A 19,677-nucleotide genomic window follows, 5' to 3' on the forward strand; every position below is an offset into this window, starting at 1 on the left:
GACAGGATGGATAATGAGAACTTTCAAAACGAGAGATGCCAAGCCAATGATGATCCTTTTCAAATCACTTGTTCTCTCTAGGCTGGAATACTGCTGTACATTAACATCTCCATTCAAAGCAGGTGAAATCGCAGATCTAGGAGTGTACAGAGATCCTTTACTGCACGTATAAGTTCTGTCAAGCACCTTAACTACTGGGAACGCTTGGAAGCACTTGACTTGTACTCGTTGGAACGCAGGAGGGAGAGATATATCATAATCTACACTTGGAAAATCTTGTAAGGAATGGTCCCAAATCTGCATACAGAAATCACTCCCTACGAAAGTAAAAGACTGGGCAGGCGATGCAAAATGCCCCCAATAAAAAGTAGGGGCGCCATTGGTACACTAAGGGAAAACACCATAAGTGTCCGGGGCCCAAAACAGTTCAACAGCCTCCCATCAAGCATTAGGGGAATTGCCAATAAGCCCCTGGCTACCTTCAAGAGAGAGCTGGACAGATACCTAAAGTCAGTGCAGGATCAGCCAGACTGTGGCTCGTACGTTGGACTGCGTGCGGCCAGCAGTAACAGCCTAGTTGATCAGGCCCTGATCCATCGCGAGGCCTGGTCATGGACCGGGCCGCGGTGGCGTTGATCCCCGGAATAACCTCCAGGTAACCTCCAGGTCCAGGAACACCCTCTTATATGTTGATGGTTCCTTCAGCTGTGATTTCTCTTGCAGGATCCTGTTCTGCACCATTTCTGTCTTGAAAATCAGTTTGACCAGCCAATTTCTTCCCTTTGTGTACCTCCCAATTCTCTAAAAATTATTATCTCAGTCATGTCTTCCTTTCCGATTTCTTTGATGATGTTTTCAATCTCCTGTTTTTATTCCTGCTGTCTTTTGTTGTGTGTTCTTCCCTTCCTCTCCTAAATCCCATGAATAAACACAGACTTCTCCCTCTCCTCCTCCCATTGTCTTTCCTTCTGTGTCTCTGGATCCCGTTTGTACATGGCTTTTGTCTCCCTTATCTTTTCCTGTATCTTCTGATGTTATAGTCGTGTGTCTGCATGGGGACTATTCCCTTCTCCACCTTTTTTCCCCCTCCCTTACTGTTGTCCCTGCTCCCAACATCTCTCTGTTAATGTGTGTGTATAAATATGCAAAACAAGACATAGGGACATGGCGAATAATAGCTCAAGGCCTTTTCCACTTGCATGCTTCGTGAAGATAATGTGACTTCTCACACTATCAAATCAGGTGTTGTTGTGGGGTGGCAGCAAGGTGTAGTCTGACCCTTATATGCCTTCCTGTTAACCTCTTATTTTTATAGTTCCTGGATAATGTGAGAAGTCATGAAATCACTTGGAATTTCACTATTTTCTTCACAGTGGTTATTCTGCATATATATATATATATATATATATATATATATATATATATATATATATATATATATATATATATATATATATGTCGTGCCGAATATGTAAAACTGGTCATTTAGCAAGAACTCATTTAAAATTAAGTCCTTTCTAAAATTTTCTCTTATACGTTTAAAGATATATTTTTCTCATTAATTATAATGTAAAATTTTTTAATTTTGCACCAAAAGAATCTTAGAAAACTTACCTAACCTTATTATAACAAGAACAATTTATTTTAGCCTAACCTAACTAAATATATTTTCGATTTGTTTACAATAATTTAATACTAAACACAGTGAAATATAGTTTTTTCGTTAGGTTCAGAATGATTTTGGCGAAATTATTGCATACACAAATTTTCACTTGTCTTATATGGCAAGATGAGCGTTGCTATTTAAGCCAAGATCGCAAGTTCTGCCTATTCGGCACGACATATATATATATATATATATATATATATATATATATATATATATATATATATATATATATATATATATATATATATATATATATATATATATATATATATATATATATATATACATACATGCAAGGAATTCGCAAGAGCAGGCGAAATATACACAAACACTGATCTCTGGCTGAAGGAGACTCGAACCTACGAACCTTGACTCACGAAATCGTAATGACAAGATTGCAAACAAACCATACCCCGGCCGGGATTGAACCCGCGGTCAGAGAGTCTCAAAACTCCAGCCCGTTGCGTTAGCCACTAGACCAGCTAGCCACAATAAGATTCGTCCAACTAGGTATATTTCTACACCATAGGAAGGTTAGCACAGGCACCACTGTGACCACAAATGCAAGTTTTTACAGACGAATCTCCAGCTTTACCAATCTACCCACACTGGACAAAAGCTTGGAGTCCAGCTTGCGCTAGACTTTGATCCAAGGCAGCCAGCTTTCAGACAGTGCAAATATTACACTGGGTACTTGACTGTGGGTGTATCCAAAGGATTCCCCATGAAAGATGCCATGTTATTACTGGGTAATAACATTACTACTGCTAGTGTGTGTCCTGAACCTATAATGATTAATTCTTCTCCGGTGTTGGCCATAAATCGGGCAACATCCCAAGGGTTGTCTGGCGAGAATGTTGACCTATCCTTGGACGACTCTGATCTCGGAATAGCCACGTTGTTTTATGAGGCACACCGGCCGGAGCCTCGTAAATCAAGTGAACAGACCCCGATCAAGCCTTCCTATTCCCAGGTTGCAGGATTGCCAGATATCTCTGTCTCCATGCCCGAGGGACTGTCCTTCTGGGAGGAACAACGAAAGGACCCTTCTTTAAAATTCGCTTTTCAGGCAGCCATGGGTAAATCCTCTATGGATCATCCGGTCAAGTATGAACTTAAAAACGATTATTTGATCTGCACTGAGACTGGTAAGGAGATAGAGGGCCGGCAATTGTCTGACAGGTTAGTGGTTCCAACAAAGTTTAGACCTCAAATATTGAATATAACTCATAATACTTCATTAGGAATTACAAAGACCTTGTATAGAATCACAAAAGAATTTTATTGGGCAAAATTAAAGCAGGATGTGAAGAATCATATCAGGTGTTGCCGAGAATGTCAGCAAGTAGGGAAACCTGGACATTCCATTAAACCTGCACCTCTCCAACCTGTACCTGCTGATGGAGAACCTTTTGCAGATTTAATTATAGATTGTGTAGGTCCACTACCTAGGTCAAAGTCTGGAAATCAGTATTTATTTACCATTATGGATAGAGTAACCAGATATCCTGAAGCAATTCCCATGCGCAGTATTAATACTAAAGCTATTCTCAAAGCTTTAACCAAATTTATTTCTTGTTTGGCATTTCTAAAACTATTCAAAGTGATCAAGGTACTAACTTCACTGCCAAAGCATTTAGGGAAGCATTAACTAGGTTAGGGATAATCCACAACTTATCCACTGCCTATCATCCTCAGTCCCAAGGCGCCTTGGAAAGATTCCATCAGACGTTAAAAACCATGATGAGAACTTTTTGCATGCATTTTCCTACAGACTGGGATGAATCACTACCTTTGTTGCTGTTCTCAGTACGAGAAACGGTGCAAGAGTCTACAGGGTATAGTCCGTTTGAGCTGATCTTTGGGCACAATGTACGAGGTCCTCTTCGGGTGCTCAAAGAAGGATGGATGGGAGAAGACGTTAGCTCAACACTCTACAACCCGTCTTCAAGGTTGCAGGTGGCACGTCAGTTAGCCAAGGCTAACCTAGCGACAGCTCAAAATAAGATGAAACAGAGGTATGACAGAAATGCACAATTCCGCTCCTTCCATCCAGGAGACAAGGTGTTGGTGAAGGAACCTATACCTGGCCACACCTTGAAAGCTAGATTTACGGGACCTATGCAAATTGTAAGTAGATTATCTGATGTAAATTATGTGGTAGCTCCCATTGATAAGACCTCAAAAACTAAAACTTACCACATTAATCAATTAAAATCTTTTCATACACCAAATAAAGTCCCAGTAATGACTCTGTCCTCTACCTCTGAGGACGACTCTGATTCTTTGCGCTCTATCTCTGAAATTAATGTTAAACTTTCAAATTCTGTCCTCCTCAAGGACCCTAGCCCTTTAATGGAGGGACTATCTGAAACGCAAGCAACAAGTTTAACTGACCTTCTACAGTCATATCCTAATATTTTTTCGGATGTGCCGAAAAAATGTACGTTAGGTTATCATGATGTAGATGTGGGAAACTCTAAACCTATTAAACTCTGCCCCTACAGAGCTAATACTGAAAAGCAGAGGCTACTTCAGCAGGAAGTAGAATTTCTGTTAGAGCATGGTTTAGTGGAGGAGTCATCTAGTCCATGGGCTTCACCGTGCATCCTTGTTAAGAAGGCTGATGGAGGGTTTCGTATGTGTACAGACTACCGTAAGGTGAATGAGGTCACAATTACAGATGCTTACCCTCTTCCTCGTCTGGATGACGTAATTGACTTTGTGGGTAAGGCTACTTTTGTGTCCAAGTTAGATCTCCTTAAAGGTTACTATCAGGTACCTTTGACGGATAAGGCGAAGGAAATCTCTGCCTTCGTAATTCCAGGGGGTCATTATCAATACACAGTTACCCCCTTCGGAATGAAAAACTGCCCCTCTTCATTCCAGAAACTTATCCATCAGGCTATTAAAGGACTTGAAGGCACGGCAGCGTACCTAGATGATATTGTTGTGGTGTCTGATACTTGGGATCAACACCTATTTAGACTTAAGGCTCTTTTTGAGACCTTTCAGAGTTCCCATTTAACTGTTAATTTATCCAAATCTTCCTTTGGCCAGGCCACTGTCACTTTTCTAGGCCATGAAGTAGGTAGTGGTAAAGTTGCTCCTAAACTTCCTAAAGTTCTTGCTATTAAAGATTATCCAGTTCCTCATGATAGGAAATATCTTCAACGTTTCCTAGACATGATAGGAATTTACAGAAGATTCTGTAAGAATTTCTCAGATATTGTAGCCCCTCTTACCTCTCTTGCTAGTCACAAAGTTCCCTTTAATTGGACCCCAGACTGTAAAAATGCTTTTGACAAAGCAAGAAGATTATTGTGTACTGCACCCATTCTTTTGTCTCCAGACTTCTCCAAACCTTTTTCATTACAGGTTGATGCTTGTGAGTCTGGGGTTGGGGCAGTATTATTGCAAAACGGGAACGAGGAGTTGCAGCCTGTAGCCTTTTTTTTGTCCAAGTTCCAGCCGCATCAGAGGGCTTACTCTACCATTGAAAAGGAAGCCCTCGCGCTGGTACTGGCTTTGGAGCATTTCGATGTTTATGTGGGCCAGACATCGCAGGTGGTCACTGTCTAGAGTGATCACAATCCTCTAGTATATCTCCAAGCCATGAAGAACCACAACACAAGGCTCATGCGTTGGGCTTTACGATTGCAACCCTATTGTATCAAAATTAAACATATTGCCGGCAAAGAAAATATGTTGGCAGACTCATTATCTAGAGTCTAATTATATTATTTAATAGGTTAGGATGTTAGGTTACTTGTGGTAACCCCTTTCAAGCTCTTTTTTTTTATCCCCTGGTGTGGTTTTTTTTTTTTAGTGAGGGGATGCGGGCTACTGTCTGCCTGTATCTTTGACCTATGCTAGCCCGACTGACTGCTGTCTCACTACGAGTTTAGGGTTTGGCTTTTGGTCACGAGAAAAGCTGAGCTCTATCTAAGAGTTCCCCTCAAGGAAGGTTCCTTGATTTTGGTGAGGGGCTCTTGATTTAGGGAATTGGATCTGTGCTCCAGTTCCCCGAATTAAGCCTGAATGCCTTCCACATCCCCCCCCAGGCGCTGTATAATCCTCCGGGTTTAGCGCTTCCCCCTTGATTATAATAATAATAATAATATCTAAGAGTTGGATGGTGGAGAGGAAAGGCAGTCCCATTATTTTGTGCCATGGCGGCATGGTTACCACTGGGAGGTGGCAGCCTAATCCTGAGCCTTCTCGGGGTGGGGGTGTGGCATGCAAAGAGTGCGTAACCTTTATTCGGTGCATGTACACACCCTCATTTAAAGGCTATCTCCCCCAACCAGCAAACCAGGTAACTAAGAGTTGATGATGGGGCCCCGTCGTTCAACTAGTTACCAGGTTCCAGCCAATAAGAAGATGGTTTTGGCAATCACAGAGGTTATATGGGTACCACTCTCCTGTCTGCCCTTGTCATTCCCATTCTAGAGCTGGAGTGCACTAATACCTATCACTGTACAGAGTGTATATAGTGTACATATTGCTGTTCTAAATTGGTGAAGGATAATATAAGCCAAAACCTTTCTGCTGTGTTTATTTTGCTCCCTTTACACCCAGGATAACAGGCCATTTGGACTCCTGGGTTGTAATACCGAACCACCTCAACAACCCTTCCTCAGCCCTCTGGACAACAGTTTTGGCAATCCCGCACCTCCTCCTAACTTCCAAACTACGAATTCTCTGCATTATATTCACACCACACATTGCCCTCAGACATGACATCTCCACTGCCTCCAGCCTTCTCCTCGCTGCAACATTCATCACCTATGCTTCACACCCATATAAGAGCGTTTGTAAAACTATACTCTCATACATTCCCCTCTTTGCCTCCAAGGACAAAGTTCTTTCTCTCCACAGACTCCTAAGTGCACCGCTCACCCTCTTCCCCTCATCAATTCTATGATTCATCTCATCTTTCATAGACCCATCCGCTGACACGTCCACTCCCAAATATCTGAATACATTCACCTCCTCCATACTCTCTCCCTCCAATCTGATATCCAACCTTTCATCACCTAATCTTTTTTTTATCCTCATAACCTTACTCTTTCTTGTATTCACTTTTAATTTTCTTCTTTTACATACCCTACCAAATTCATCCACCAACCTCTGCAACTTCTCTTCAGAATCTCCCAAGAGCACAGTGTCATCAGCAAAGAGCAACTGTGACAACTCCCACTTTATGTGTGATTCTTTTATCTTTTAACTCCACGCCTCTTGCCAAGACCCTCGCATTTACTTCTCTTACAACCCCATCTATAAATATATTAAACAACCACGGTGACATCACACATTCTTGTCTAAGGCTTACTTTTACTGAGAAATAATCTCCCTCTTTCCTACATACTCTAACTTGAGCCTCACTATCCTCATAAAAACTCTTCACTGCTTTCAGTAACCTACCTCCTATACCATACACCTGCAACATCTGCCACATTGACCCCCTATCCACCCTGTCATATGCCTTTTCCAAATCCATAAATGCCACAAAAACCTCTTTAGCCTTATCTAAATACTGTTCACTTATATATTTCACTGTAAACACCTGGTCCACACACCCGCTACCTTTCCTAAAGCCTCCTTGTTCATCCGCTATCCTATTCTCCGTCTTACTCTTAATTCTTTCAATAATAACTCTACCATACACTTTACCAGGTATGCTCAACAGACTTATCCCCCTATAATTTTTGCACTTTCTTTTGTTCCCTTCGCCTTTGTACAAAGGAACTATGCATGCTCTCTGCCAATCCCTAGGTACCGTACCCTCTTCCATACATTTATTAAAAATAGCACCAACCACTCCAAAACTATATCCCCACCTGCTTTTAACATTTCTATCTTTATCCCATCAATCCCAGCTGCCTTACCCCCTTTCATTTCACCTACTGCCTCACGAACTTCCACCACGCTCACAACTGGCTCTTCCTCACTCCTACAAGATGTTATTCCTCCTTGCCCTATACATGAAATCACAGCTTCCCTATCTTCATCAACATTTAACAATTCCTCAAAATATTCCTTCCATCTTCCCAACACCTCTAACTCTCCATTTAATTACTCTCCTCTCCTATTTTTAACTGACAAATCCATTTGTTCTCTAGGCTTCCTTAACTTTTTAATCTCACTCCAAAACTTTTTCTTATTTTCAACAAAATTTGTTGATAACATCTCACCCACTCTCTCATTTGCTCTCTTTTTACATTGTTTCACCACTCTCTTAACCTCTCTCTTTTTCTCCATATACTTTTCCCTCCTTGCATCACTTCTACTTTGTAAAAACTTCTCATATGCTAACTTTTTCTCTCTTACTACTCTCTTTACATCATCATTCCACCAGTCGCTCCTCTTCCCTCCCGCACCCACTTTCCTGTAACCACAAACTTCTGCTGAACACTCTAACACTACATTTTTAAACCTACCCCATACCTCTTCGACCCCATTGCCTATGCTCTCATTAGTCCATCTATCCTCCAATAGCTGTTTATATCTTACCCTAACTGCCTCCTCTTTTAGTTTATAAACCTTCACCTCTCTCTTCCCTGATGCTTCTATTCTCCTTGTATCCTATCTACCTTTTACACTCAGTGTAGCTACAACTAAAAAGTGATCTGATATATCTGTGGCCCCTCTATAAACATGTACATCCTGAAGTCTACTCACCAGTCTTTTGTCTACCAATACATAATCCAACAAACTACTGTCATTTCACCCTACATCATATCTTGTATACTTATTTATCCTCTTTTTCTTAAAATATGTATTACCTATAACTAAACCCCTTTCTATACAAAGTTCAGTCAAAGGGCTCCCATTATCATTTACACCTGGCACCCTAAACTTTCCTACCACACCCTCTCTAAAAGTTTCTCCTACTTTAGCATTCAGGTCCCCTACCACAATTACTCTCTCACTTGGTTCAAAGGCTCCTATACATTCACTTAACATCTCCCAAAATCTCTCTCTCTCCTCTACATTCCTCTCTTCTCGAGGTGCATACACGCTTATTATGACCCACTTTTCGCATCCAACCTTTACTTTAATCCACATAATCCTTGAATTTACACATTCATATTCTCTTTTCTCCTTCCATAACTGATCCTTCAACATTATTGCTACCCCTTCCTTAGCTCTAACTCTCTCAGATACTCCAGATTTAATCCCATTTATTTCTTCCCACCGAAACTCCCCTACCCCCTTCAGTTTTGTTTTGCTTAGAGCCAGGACATCCAACTTCTTTTCATTTATAACATCAGCAATCATCTGTTTCTTGTCATCCGCACTACATCCACGCACATTCAAGCATCCCAGTTTTATAAAGTTTTTCTTCTTCCCTTTTTTAGTAAATGTTTACAGGAGAAAGGGTTACTAGCCCATTGCTCCCGGCATTTTAGCCGCCTCAGGTACGTACTGCTAGGTGAACAGTGGCAGCAGGAAGCATGCCCGACGTTTCACCCGTGTTGCCAGTACAACTAAATTTTATATTAATCATCTCATTATTATTACTTTAAACAATAATATTATTTTTAAATAATCATAATTATTATTATGATAATATAGATATTTCTTTTCCTTTCAGACCGGTCATAGTGATCCTCGTATTTTATGCACTTGGCATTTCGACGATGCTACCATGGAATTTCTTCATAACTGCAGATATGGTAAATGACTTGCAAGAATATTGTTAGTCTAGTTGTCTGACTTTTTTTTTCTTCCTCCAACTTTTCGATTCCATTCCGCTCATAACTGAAGAACGAATTATCCAATAGCCTTCAGATATTCAACACTTCCGTGCGATAACGGGGACCAAATATATGGAACAAATGGCATGTTTACTTAGGTAAACACATCCATATCAGGAGACAGGAGAAGTGCCTCCTGACAAGGGTCTTAATTATATGGATGACCCATAGGTTAGCATAGGTTAGGTCAGTCCGGTTGGTTGGCTAACGTGGTTTATAGCCTATCGACTACATTAGGCTGACTCGACTCGATGGGCTAAGTGACATCTGTAAATCACCAGACACGAATATTTTAATTAGGATTGATTAATTACTGTATCCAGTTAGCACACAGTAACTAGTATTCCAGTATAATAAACTGGGGTGGACTACATTAGGGTCATTAAGGCTGCCAGGTTACCTTTTCTTTACCCTATGAAAATATTTTAATCCCTAAGTTAAAGATTAAAGTATACTCTCAGCAGAGAGTATGAGAGAATTTCATCTTTCAATGTATATATCCAGTCAGTCCGGTTAGGTTAGTCGAGATTCGTCAGGAAACAGGCAAGTGTTGCCTGACGCGGGTCTGAGTCACATAATGACACGCAGTTAAAACTTTCGGTCATCTGACCGAGGCCTTCTACTGGCTTACCAGTCCGCCTCTTTAATACTTAATATTAATTATTCTAGTCGTTCCGGTATAGGCATATGAAATTAATGGAAATAAATAGTATAAAATACCGACATAATGGAAATATAAACATATATGCAGTATAATGCGATCCTTTATTGACAACTTTTCGCCCATGTAGTGGGCTTTATCAAGTCACAAACAGATCTGTTTGTGACTTGATAAAGTCTACTACGTGGGAGAAACGTTGTCAATAATGGAACACATTATTCTGCATATGTGTTTATATTTCCATATCAAATTAATGGATAAAATATTAAATAAAAGATTTTAAATATAAAATGCTGTGAAAATATTATTAATAACTATAAAGACATCTTTAATGACTTTTTAATCTACTTTTTTATGTATTTAGTAAAAAGTATATAATTTAGGTATCATTAAACAAAGAAAAATTAGGCTAAGTATCATCTGTAAATCACCAGACACGAATATTTTACATGTGCAACATCTGGGTATCTTTATTGTAGACGTTTCGCTATCCAGTGGCTTTATCAATACAAATTCTAGGACATAACTTGAAGACAGTAGAACTATGTACAGAAGATGAGGTAATCAGTCCCTCAACCTAGCAGTAGGTGCGAACAGCACCGTAGTCGTGGAGATTTTGAAAATCTCCACGTTGAGGGACTAGGTTGAGGGACTGATCACCTCATCTTCTGTACATAGTTCTACTGTCTTCAAGTTATGTCCTGGAATTTGTATTGATAAAGCCACTGGATGGCGAAACGTCTACAATAAAGATACCCAGATGTTGCACATGTGTCTTAATTTCATCTTGTCGGTATTATATACCATTCTTACACAACGAATATTTTAATTAGGATTGATTAATTACTGTATCCAGTTAGCACACAGTAACTAGTATTCCAGTATAATAAACTGGCAAATAGGTGTATTTTCCTTCGAGGAAAGTTTCAAGCCAATCAGAAGAGGCATTTTTCATTTTATGTCAGATAAAAAATGCTCTACATTTTTAAATAAAATATTAAAATTGGCACTTAAACACTCCAATAACTATTAGAACCTTCTTATTCGTAGGCTTCGTACTGTTGGAAGTTTTAGTCGATCAGAAGAGGCATTCTCAAGTTATCACATTGCTGCCATAATCAGGAGTGCCTTTAAACAATTACTAAAAGGCCTCCTGCCTTCAAAAAAGTTACATGAATTTTCCCCTATTTATAGTCCAGTAGCATTAAAAGTTGAAGTCGATCAGATGAAGAGTTCTCAAAACAAACAGCTACGCATCGCTCAAAGTAATTATGTCTTGATAAAACTTTCTGCCCTGTATTTTATATATTTATACCAAGACGTATCCCTGTATATCTCTCCACTTACCAGTGAAGAAGCTGTGGCTTAATAACCTTTATCCTTGTTTCTGCCTCAGTTAATGGTAGAACAATTTGATAATTTTGAATAAACTTGTCTCAGTCTCTCACACAGGGTACATACACCGGGAAGTATGTACGCTGAGACCTTACTTTAGTTAGTTTAATTTAGATTTAATGTCTTTATTATGCACCCCATCATACCCATCCAGTGGGTGGTAGTCAGAAGATCACAGAGGTACATAATGGGTCCAGGGACTGGACCCCAGAGTTTTAATAGCTGAACCATTTACAAAGGTAATGAACTCCAGGTACACCTGGTCACAATCATGACAAGTTACAAAGGTAATTAACCATCTACACGTAATGAGTCATTCACACGTCCACACCCTGTTCTAGATTGGCGGTGAAAAGGTGACATGAATATTCGATAAACTTCAGGACCATTAAACCAACCAACTAGCTCGTCTCTCTTCGCAGTATTGGCAATATAAGTTGAGGAACGTGAGTCTGGGGGAGGAGTGGGATGCCTCTGACGCTTCCCTCACTCCGCTGCAGAAGTCCTTCATGCCAACTCTGGTCATCGTCTCAAACGTCTTCAGTGTGGTGTTCTTCATCATCAACTCCGCTGTCGTCAAAAAGTAAGCTCTTGGGTTTATATTATCGTGAGCGCATATTGTGCGTTCGACTCACAACCCAGAGCGTCTGAATCGAATCATGGGCGGGAAATAAGTCTCCAGACACCTACTACTCTTTGTTAACTAACAGTTAGTCGAATGTTTTAAGCCGTATAATGGAGAGTACCTAAAAATACCTCCTATGAAAATAAGATATGTTCCTGACTTTATTGAGTTATCAACCCTCCGGGGTTACTAATCCGAATAAAGTCTTCAATCATTACTATAATTGACGAAACGACATACACGTTGGGCATCAGTTTTTTATAATCCTACTATTCAACCAACAGTAAACAGGTATCTGGGTGTTAAGTGGCCGGTGTAGGTCGTATCCTGGGAAAACACTGATTGGAGTATACTTGGAGAGAGTTCCTGGGGTCAACGCCCCTGCGGACCGGTCTGTGACTAGGCCTCATGGTGGATCAGTGCCTGATCAACCAGGCTGTTACTGTTGGCCGCACGCACCCCGACGTACGAATCATAGCCCGGCTGGTCAGATCTGTGAATGTGCGAGAAATTCCAGTCCCACTAGAAGTAATATTCAGGGGGAAAAAAGTGTAAAAAAAAACCTTAGACTTACTGAAATAAAAATGGATACAATTGACTCTACCTGGAGTTTACCTGGAGAGAGTTCCGGGGGTCAACGCCCCAGCGGCCCGGTCTGTGACCAGGTCTCCTGGTGGATCAGAGCCTGATCAACCAGGCTGTTACTGCTGGCTGCACGCAAACTAACGTACGAGCCACAGCCCAGCTGGTCAGGAACCGACTTTAGGTGCTTGTCCAGTGCCAGCTTGAAGACTGCCAGGGGTCTGTTGGTAATCCCCCTTATGTGTGCTGGGAGGCAGTTGAACAGTCTCGGGCCCCTGACACTTATTGTATGGTCTCTTAACGTGCTAGTGACACCCCTGCTTTTCATTGGGGGGATGTTGCATCGTCTGCCAAGTCTTTTGCTTTCGTAGTGAGTGATTTTCGTGTGCAAGTTCGGTACTAGTCCCTCTAGGATTTTCCAGGTGTATATAATCATGTATCTCTCCCACCTGCGTTCCAGGGAATACAGGTTCAGGAACCTCAAGCGCTCCCATTAATTGAGGTGTTTTATCTCCGTTATGCGCGCCGTGAAGGTTCTCTGTACATTTTCTAGGTCAGCAATTTCACCTGCCTTGAAAGGTGCTGTTAGAGTGCAGCAATATTCCAGCCTAGATAGAACAAGTGACCTGAAGAGTGTCATCATGGGCGTGGCATCTCTAGTTTTGAAGGTTCTCATTATCCACCCTGTCATTTTTCTAGCAGATGCGATTGATACAATGTTATGGTCCTTGAAGGTGAGATCCTCCGACATGATCACTCCCAGGTCTTTGACGTTGGTGTTTCGCTCTATTTTGTGGCCAGAATTTGTTTTGTACTCTGATGCATTTACCATCCCTACCCTGCCCCTCCCACCTAATTTACAAATTTAATAAAACCTCTAATGTTAGTTCTCTATATCCCTCTGAGAAAGCCCGCTCCCACTTTCTCCCATAAATTTCTCTGTTACGGCACAACGTTTTATAAAACGTAACTGCCAATACCCGCCTCTTCACCTCACTGACCCCTTTCCCCCTCATTCCCCACGTTATGTACACATAATCTACCATAATGTACTCCACAGCCCTAATAATACTCTCATCCATACCCCCCCACGTCAAGACTTAATGCCCGCAGAACAGAAATGTTTTTACCTCTTATCCTATGCAGCACCCTGCTCAACCAACCCCTGACGCTCCCCATCCCCTCACAAAAATACACTACGTGGAACGCAGAATCCTCCCCTCCACATATTCCACAGAACCCCCCCCCTCAACCACCCGTCTAGCCTGTAAAACCACACCCGACGGTAAAATCCCATGCAAAAAACGATGCATCACCTCACGCCCACGGGGTTGTAACCTTAAGTTCGATGTTTGCTATTTCTCTGACCAGTGACTCCCTACGCATTTCAGATATATTGACCTCTTTTAGCCGCTCTGTTATTCTTTTCCGTCGCCTGTAAAGGGAGCACCTGTCTCTTTCTATTTTACATCTACTCCTCCTTTTTCTTAGAGGAATAAGCCTTGTGCATACATCGAGTACCACCAAGTTAATCTGTTCTAGGCATAAGTTGGGGTCTGTGTTGCTTAGTATATCTTCCCAGCTTATATCGGTTAGGACTTGGTTTACTTGGTCCCACTTTATGTTTTTGTTATTGAAGTTGAATTTGGTGAATGCTCCCTCGTGACTAATCTCACGAAGAACATTTACGTACACTGGAATTATACCATTGATGATCATTTTAAAATATTCTCATCGTCTACTCGACGCGTGATCTAGTTTATGCTACTGATCACATAGACATTACCATCAAGTATTCATTAATACTATTACTATAATTATAACCTTAGTTTTTAAAGGAGTAGACCAGTAAACCGGCGGAAGGCCTCGGTCTGATGACCAAAAGCTCCAGTGGCGGGTCATCATGTGACTGGGACCAGCGTTATTAAATACTTGTCCTGTTCCCTGAAAAATCTTACCTAACCTGTCCTAAATTATTACCTCGAATATAGATTAATGTAATTGCAAAGTGTTCATACAACGATAAATATTCACCTCTTAGTGTTTATACCATGTGCGTCATATCTCATATATGTCCTATATATTTTTTAATGTAAACAAGATATGTTTCCGTTGCTGCGCGATCCTAGTGAAGCGTTCCCAGTGTCACAAACTCAGCCTTGTAGTTGTAGTAGTTGTTGCTCGAAGTCCTTTCAGACGCACACAGGCTGCAGCTCAACTCCCTCGAAAGATCTGGAGCTATAATTCAATCCTTCAAAAAGTTCAGGAGCTGAAGATAACAAAAGGCCCAAGAGCTTTAATTCAGCACACTCCCATCACCATGATGCCAGTCAGACCCAGAGAGGGGTGGTTTTGGTTCATTTATCTATTGATTTCTCTGCATTGGACTGAAGAAGTCACTGGCTGGCGAAACGTTTCCAGTATATAGATACCCAAATCTTGCACAAGTGTCTCATCTATCAGCTATGGTAGATGTCGAACTGTAGATGAGTCGAACAAACTTTGAGTCAGGTAGCATCTACGAGGTGGGACCTATAGGTAGCTATAAATATAGGTTGTTCGGGAACATTAAAGGATATAGGGTGGGTGTGAGGTGGACCGAGCATGGACCAATAAGACCATGTTAGGTCCAGATCAGAAGAGGTATTCTCTACTTATTTCACAGATACCACTTCAAATTTGTTTAATAAAGTTGGCACCTGCACAGTCAAGACCTAATCCGTATCCTTCCATGAGAAATATACCAGAATTAGATGTTTGAAGTAGATCAGAAGTAATGAAAAGATATGATGTGGAAATAAATATCCAAATTTATTTAAATTGGCTAACATAACCGCGACTGGACATACATTACTAAACAGTAATGTAAATCTTTCTTTGAGCAAAGTACACTAGCAATGAAAATTTTAATTTTCTTTAATTTGTTAGTATATTGACAAATTTGTACATGCATTTGGTGAGATACAGGATACTTAAAACTTTGGAGCCTTTCTAATGAAGTATTCTTAAGTTATCGCACGGAAAAATGTACCACATTATTTTTCAAGCAAAATTACAATGACATCTGTATAGTCTATCAGAAGCCAAGTCTTTCTTTGTGTAGGATACACCAGCGCTGAAAGTTTGAACCCTGTCAGAAGAAGCATCCTGTCTTACGAATTTACTAACTTTTTTCACTAAGGTATTTGAGGAGGTAGATCATGGTAATGAATATGATATTATGTATGTGGATTTCAGTAAGGCTTTCGATAGAGTTCCACACCAGAGGCTATTGAGGAAACTTAAGGCACACGGAATATGAGGAGAAATTTTTTCCTGGGTAGAGGCATGGCTGACAAATAGACAGCAGAGAGTTTGCATAAATGGGGAGAAATCAGAATGGGGGCACGTCACAAGCGGTGTTCCGCAGGGGTCAGTGTTGGGCCCATTGTTGTTCACAATTTACATAAACGACATAGTTGAGGAAATAAATAGCGATATAAGCAAATTTGCTGATAACACCAAAATAGGCATGAATAATGGCATATATTAGTCAGCTGATGAACTCTTTCTCTAGGATTTCTCGACCCTCGGTGTGCAGACACAAAGGTTTGACTTTATATTGATGAAACTTTATATTTGAAGTTAATACATATAGAATTTTAGAGTTGGATATTATGTAAACGTTAACTAGGGGACGTACAAGCAACTAGTTTTGGTGATCGGTATTTGTTCATATTAACCGGAGGTTAGAAATTCGAAATATTCCAAGGAAGCTGATCATTCTTATTGATTTTCAGTGGGGTTCATAATAATTAAGTTTATTCAAGTATACACAAAAACAACATATGTGTAGAGAACCTGGAATAACCCAAAAAAGTCAAAGTGACTTATTTCCATTGGGGTTCTTTTAATACCTTATTATTATACTATAAAGGAGATAATATCTTAGTATTATACTATAAAGTAGATGTACTAGGAATAAGGTAAAATGTGTTATTTATATTTACATGTGTGTTAGCAAAAATATAAAAAAAAATTATTCTCCTGCCCATAATGCTCTGCATACAAGGGGCTTTTGGCATGTACACCCAATCACTGTATTTCTTTGTACAACTATGTATCATGTCCAATTAAAAAATAAATAATAAAATAAATAAATTTGTCTCCCGCCCTGGAACGCAGGCGGGAGAGATACTTGATTATATACACCTGGAAAATCCTAGAGGGACTAGTACCGAACTTGCACACGAAACTCACTCACTACGAAAGCATAAGACTTGGCAGACGATGCAACATCCCCCCAATGAAAAGCAGGGGTGTCACTAGCACGTTAAGAGACCATACAATAAGTGTCAGGGGCCCGAGACTGTTCAACTGCCTCGCAGCATACATAAGGGGGATTACCAACAGACCCCTGGCAGTCTTCAAGCTGGCACTGGACAAGCACCTAAAGTCGGTTCCTGACCAGCCGGGCTGTGGCTCGTACATTGATTTGCGTGCAGCCAGCAGTAACAGCCTGGTTGATCAGGCTCTGATCCACCAGGAGGCCTGGTCACAGACCGGGCCGCGGGGGCGTTTACCCCCGGAACTCTCTCCAGGTAAACTCCAGGTAGGCCGTCCAATTCATTCTAATGAGGACACTAGAGCACTCCAAGATGATTTGAATAGACTGATGCAGTGGTCGGAGAAGTGGCAGATGCAGTTTAATATAGACAAATGCAAAGTTCTAAATGTTGGACAGAAAAATAACCATGCCACATATAAACTAAATAATGCAGATCTTAATACTACTCATTGCGAAAAGGATTTAGGAGTTCTGGTTAGCAGTACTCTAAAACCAAGACAACAGTGCATCAGTGTTCGCAATAAAGCTAACAGAATCCTTGGCTTCATATCAAGAAGTATAAATAATAGTAGCCCTCAGGTTGTTCTTCAACTCTATATATCCTTGGTTAGGCCTCATTTAGATTATTCTGCACAGCTCTGGTCACCGTATTACAAAATGGATATAAATACACTGGAAAACATACAGAGGAGGATGACAAAGATGATCCCATGTATCAGAACTCTTCCCTATGAGGATAGACTGAGGTCCCTGAATCTGCACTCTCTTGAAAGGCGTAGAATTAGGGGGGATATGATCGAGGTGTATAAATGGAAAACAGGAATAAATAAAGCGGATGTAAATAGCGTGCTGAAAATTTCCAGCTAAGACAGGACTCGCAGTAATGGTTTCAAGTTGGAAAAATTCAGATTCAGGAAGGATATAGGAAAGCACTGGTTTGGTAATAGTTGTGGATGAGTGGAACAAACTCCCGAGTACAGTTATTCAGGCTAAAACGTTGTGTAGTTTTAAAAATAGGTTAGATAAATACATGAGTGGGTGTGGATGGGTGTGAGTTGGACCTGACTAGCTTGTGCTACTAGATCTGATGCCGTGCTCCTTCCTGAAGTAGAAGTGACTTGACTAGGTGGGTCATTGGGCTAATCGGGGGAGACTACATGGACCTGCTTCGCATGGGTCACTAGGCCTGCTGCAGTGTTCCTTCTTTCTTATGTTCTTATGTTATTAATTAATCTGACAATTTTACTAAACACATAATTGTGGGGTTATCACACTTAACATTGCGGAGCACTGCAGATATGATGAAGGCAAGTTTTTTCCTGCTGGATGCAGTTTTTTCCACATTTCAAAATTACAAAATAAATAAAAAGTAATTTTGGTTCAGTCGATATGCGATATGACAGACGTTAGTCTCGGTTATCTAAGATTTGTCAGGATACAGGATAAGTGTTTCATGACACCGATCTTAGTCATATGATGACCCGCCACCGGAGCTCTCAGTCATCTGACCGAGGTATTGGCATACCGGCCCACCGTTTCAAAAAATAAGATTATTATTACGAATACAGGTTTATTCTGGTGGCCTGCACACCTGGTTGTAGCACGATAACACGGTAGGAACTAGTAAAAGGCAGCCGAGAGAGTAAATACTTACATTTCCTTCACCAAACATCAAGAAATATATGTACAATATATAGAGAGGATATGTACAATAAGGCAATGCAAGCAAGAGACATGGTGAAGACCGTCTTCAACCAGGCTTGGAGATAAGTCTGGCATTGTTGATTCACGAGTGTCCCCACATTGTTTCACAACTTTGGCAGGTTTCCTTGTCATTGGCTGGTTGAACCAAGGTACAAGCATAACGATGGGGGCCCCTACTCGTTATACTCTTAGCACCTGGTTTGCAGGTCGGGAGGCAGCCTATATGGGTATGTGACATACGCCGTATAAAATATAACATACTCTTAGTATGCCACAGTAACAGCATTCTGAAAGAGGTATTCCTCTCTTTATCACATAACCCCAGCCTCCTCTACTCTAATGCATGCAAGAGGCCTAATAACTTTATTGCAAAACTCTTTATTTGGCATAGGAGTTGCAGGTCAACAATAAACCTGGGTGTTATTGCTCCTCTCTCCCAAGATGTCCAAGAGCTGTAGAACAAAAATTTGAAGAAGCTCGTGAGTATTAAATAAACTCACATAAGAAGTCTAGTTTCTGTTGTTTATTGATACTATCATTTTTATTTTACAAAAGTTTAGGGAGGGGGGCTGTGTACAAAGTTACAGGAATTTTCATTGTTTTGACTTTCGTTTTATCTTGAGATTTTAATTTATGTGAATATTAGCATATATATTTTGTTTTGTACCGTCATTTTGTGAAAGTCTTGTGCTACAACCAACACACCTCTTTGTCCAAATGCAATAGTGATGTTCTTATTGAAATAATAAATACCTGTAGCTTAACTCTCCAGAGGCCTAGAACTGTACATCAACACTCGCAAGTGAGAGGAGACTCAGGCGATGAAATTCATCCCAGTCAAACACAAGAAAATTAAATAGAATAACTTTTCGAAGAGTTTGTGGTACTATCAAGACTGGGAGAAGATAATTATAATAATAATCATGGGGAACACTAAATCCGTAGGGATTA

At 40.6% G+C, this 19,677-nt stretch overlaps 1 protein-coding gene across 2 annotated transcripts in view; it reads left to right on the forward strand.

Annotated features, from left to right (window-relative positions):
• LOC128700181 (equilibrative nucleoside transporter 3) overlaps window positions 1-19,677 on the forward strand; it is a 75,715-nt gene that overhangs the window by 16,357 nt on the left and 39,681 nt on the right. For both annotated transcript variants that reach the window (XM_053793209.2, XM_053793219.2), the window contains exons 2-3: window positions 9,270-9,351; window positions 11,911-12,071. In XM_053793209.2, the coding sequence (XP_053649184.1) occupies window positions 9,270-9,351; window positions 11,911-12,071 (243 nt within the window). The remainder of the gene's footprint in view (window positions 1-9,269; window positions 9,352-11,910; window positions 12,072-19,677) is intronic.

Source organism: Cherax quadricarinatus, chromosome 20 (genome assembly GCF_038502225.1).
Source record: "Cherax quadricarinatus isolate ZL_2023a chromosome 20, ASM3850222v1, whole genome shotgun sequence".
Classification (NCBI taxonomy): Eukaryota; Metazoa; Arthropoda; class Malacostraca; order Decapoda; family Parastacidae; genus Cherax; species Cherax quadricarinatus.